This window comes from Penaeus monodon, chromosome 24 (genome assembly GCF_015228065.2).
Source record: "Penaeus monodon isolate SGIC_2016 chromosome 24, NSTDA_Pmon_1, whole genome shotgun sequence".
NCBI classification, from domain to species: domain Eukaryota; kingdom Metazoa; phylum Arthropoda; class Malacostraca; order Decapoda; family Penaeidae; genus Penaeus; species Penaeus monodon.
Window position 1 is genome coordinate 10,524,403 of NC_051409.1, and position 775 is coordinate 10,525,177.

General features: G+C 38.5%; 1 protein-coding gene across 1 annotated transcript in view; it reads right to left on the reverse strand.

Annotated features, from left to right (window-relative positions):
• LOC119588560 (transmembrane 9 superfamily member 3-like) overlaps positions 1–775 on the reverse strand; it is a gene marked incomplete in the record, with an annotated part of 22,076 nt that overhangs the window by 10,333 nt on the left and 10,968 nt on the right. Inside the window, 1 exon segment of the mRNA XM_037937200.1 lies at positions 57–252. Within this exon segment, the coding sequence (XP_037793128.1) occupies positions 57–252 (196 nt within the window).

The window sequence follows — 775 nt, forward strand, 5'->3', positions numbered from 1 at the left end:
AACACACACAACCACACCCTTAACACAAAAGGGCAAAGGGTCACCCTGGCACTCACTTTTGAAGTCAATGTCCAACCCTGAGAATTCGAGTTCCACCCCCTGTAGAGCTTCCCCAAGTGTCTCGTGGTAGTGGGAAATCTTCTCCTTTGGCCCCACACAGAAGGGCAGGGAGAAGTATGAGTAGGTCTCCTGCCTGTTGTGATATGGCCCTACTGTGTTCATCCATAGTACCACCTCTTCTAAATCTTTGTACTGTGGGTAAAAAAAAAAATTAAATGAGTACATAATATTGGAAAATGAGTGGATGATAATAACACAATACAAAAAAATTTTGTAATAGGAGAAAAAACTTTGGTTTCAAAATCAGAGATGGGATGAAAAGAAGGAATTTTAAAAAAAAACATGGTAACCTATTCCTGACTGATTGACTTAATCATTCTCCAATTATATAGAAGTTTTTATGAGATGAAGTTGATTTTGTATACAAAAAATGTTGATGGTATACAAAAAAACAAAAGCAGCTCAGTAGCCATTACAATGGATTAAAAAATAAGGAATTATAATGTGGAAAAGCACTGTCCCTCTGGGTGGCCTTTTCAAACATCTCTTCCCAGTACACACAGCTGTCCAGTAGTAATTTTATACAAGCCAACTGAGTTGCTGCACACCGCTAGAAATGAAAATCCCTACTCCCATGACTGCCGTTTCAGACTCAAAAATCATACTTTCCTAAATTTGAGTTGATACTAGTCTTCCCCTCTTCTCTGTGCTGACA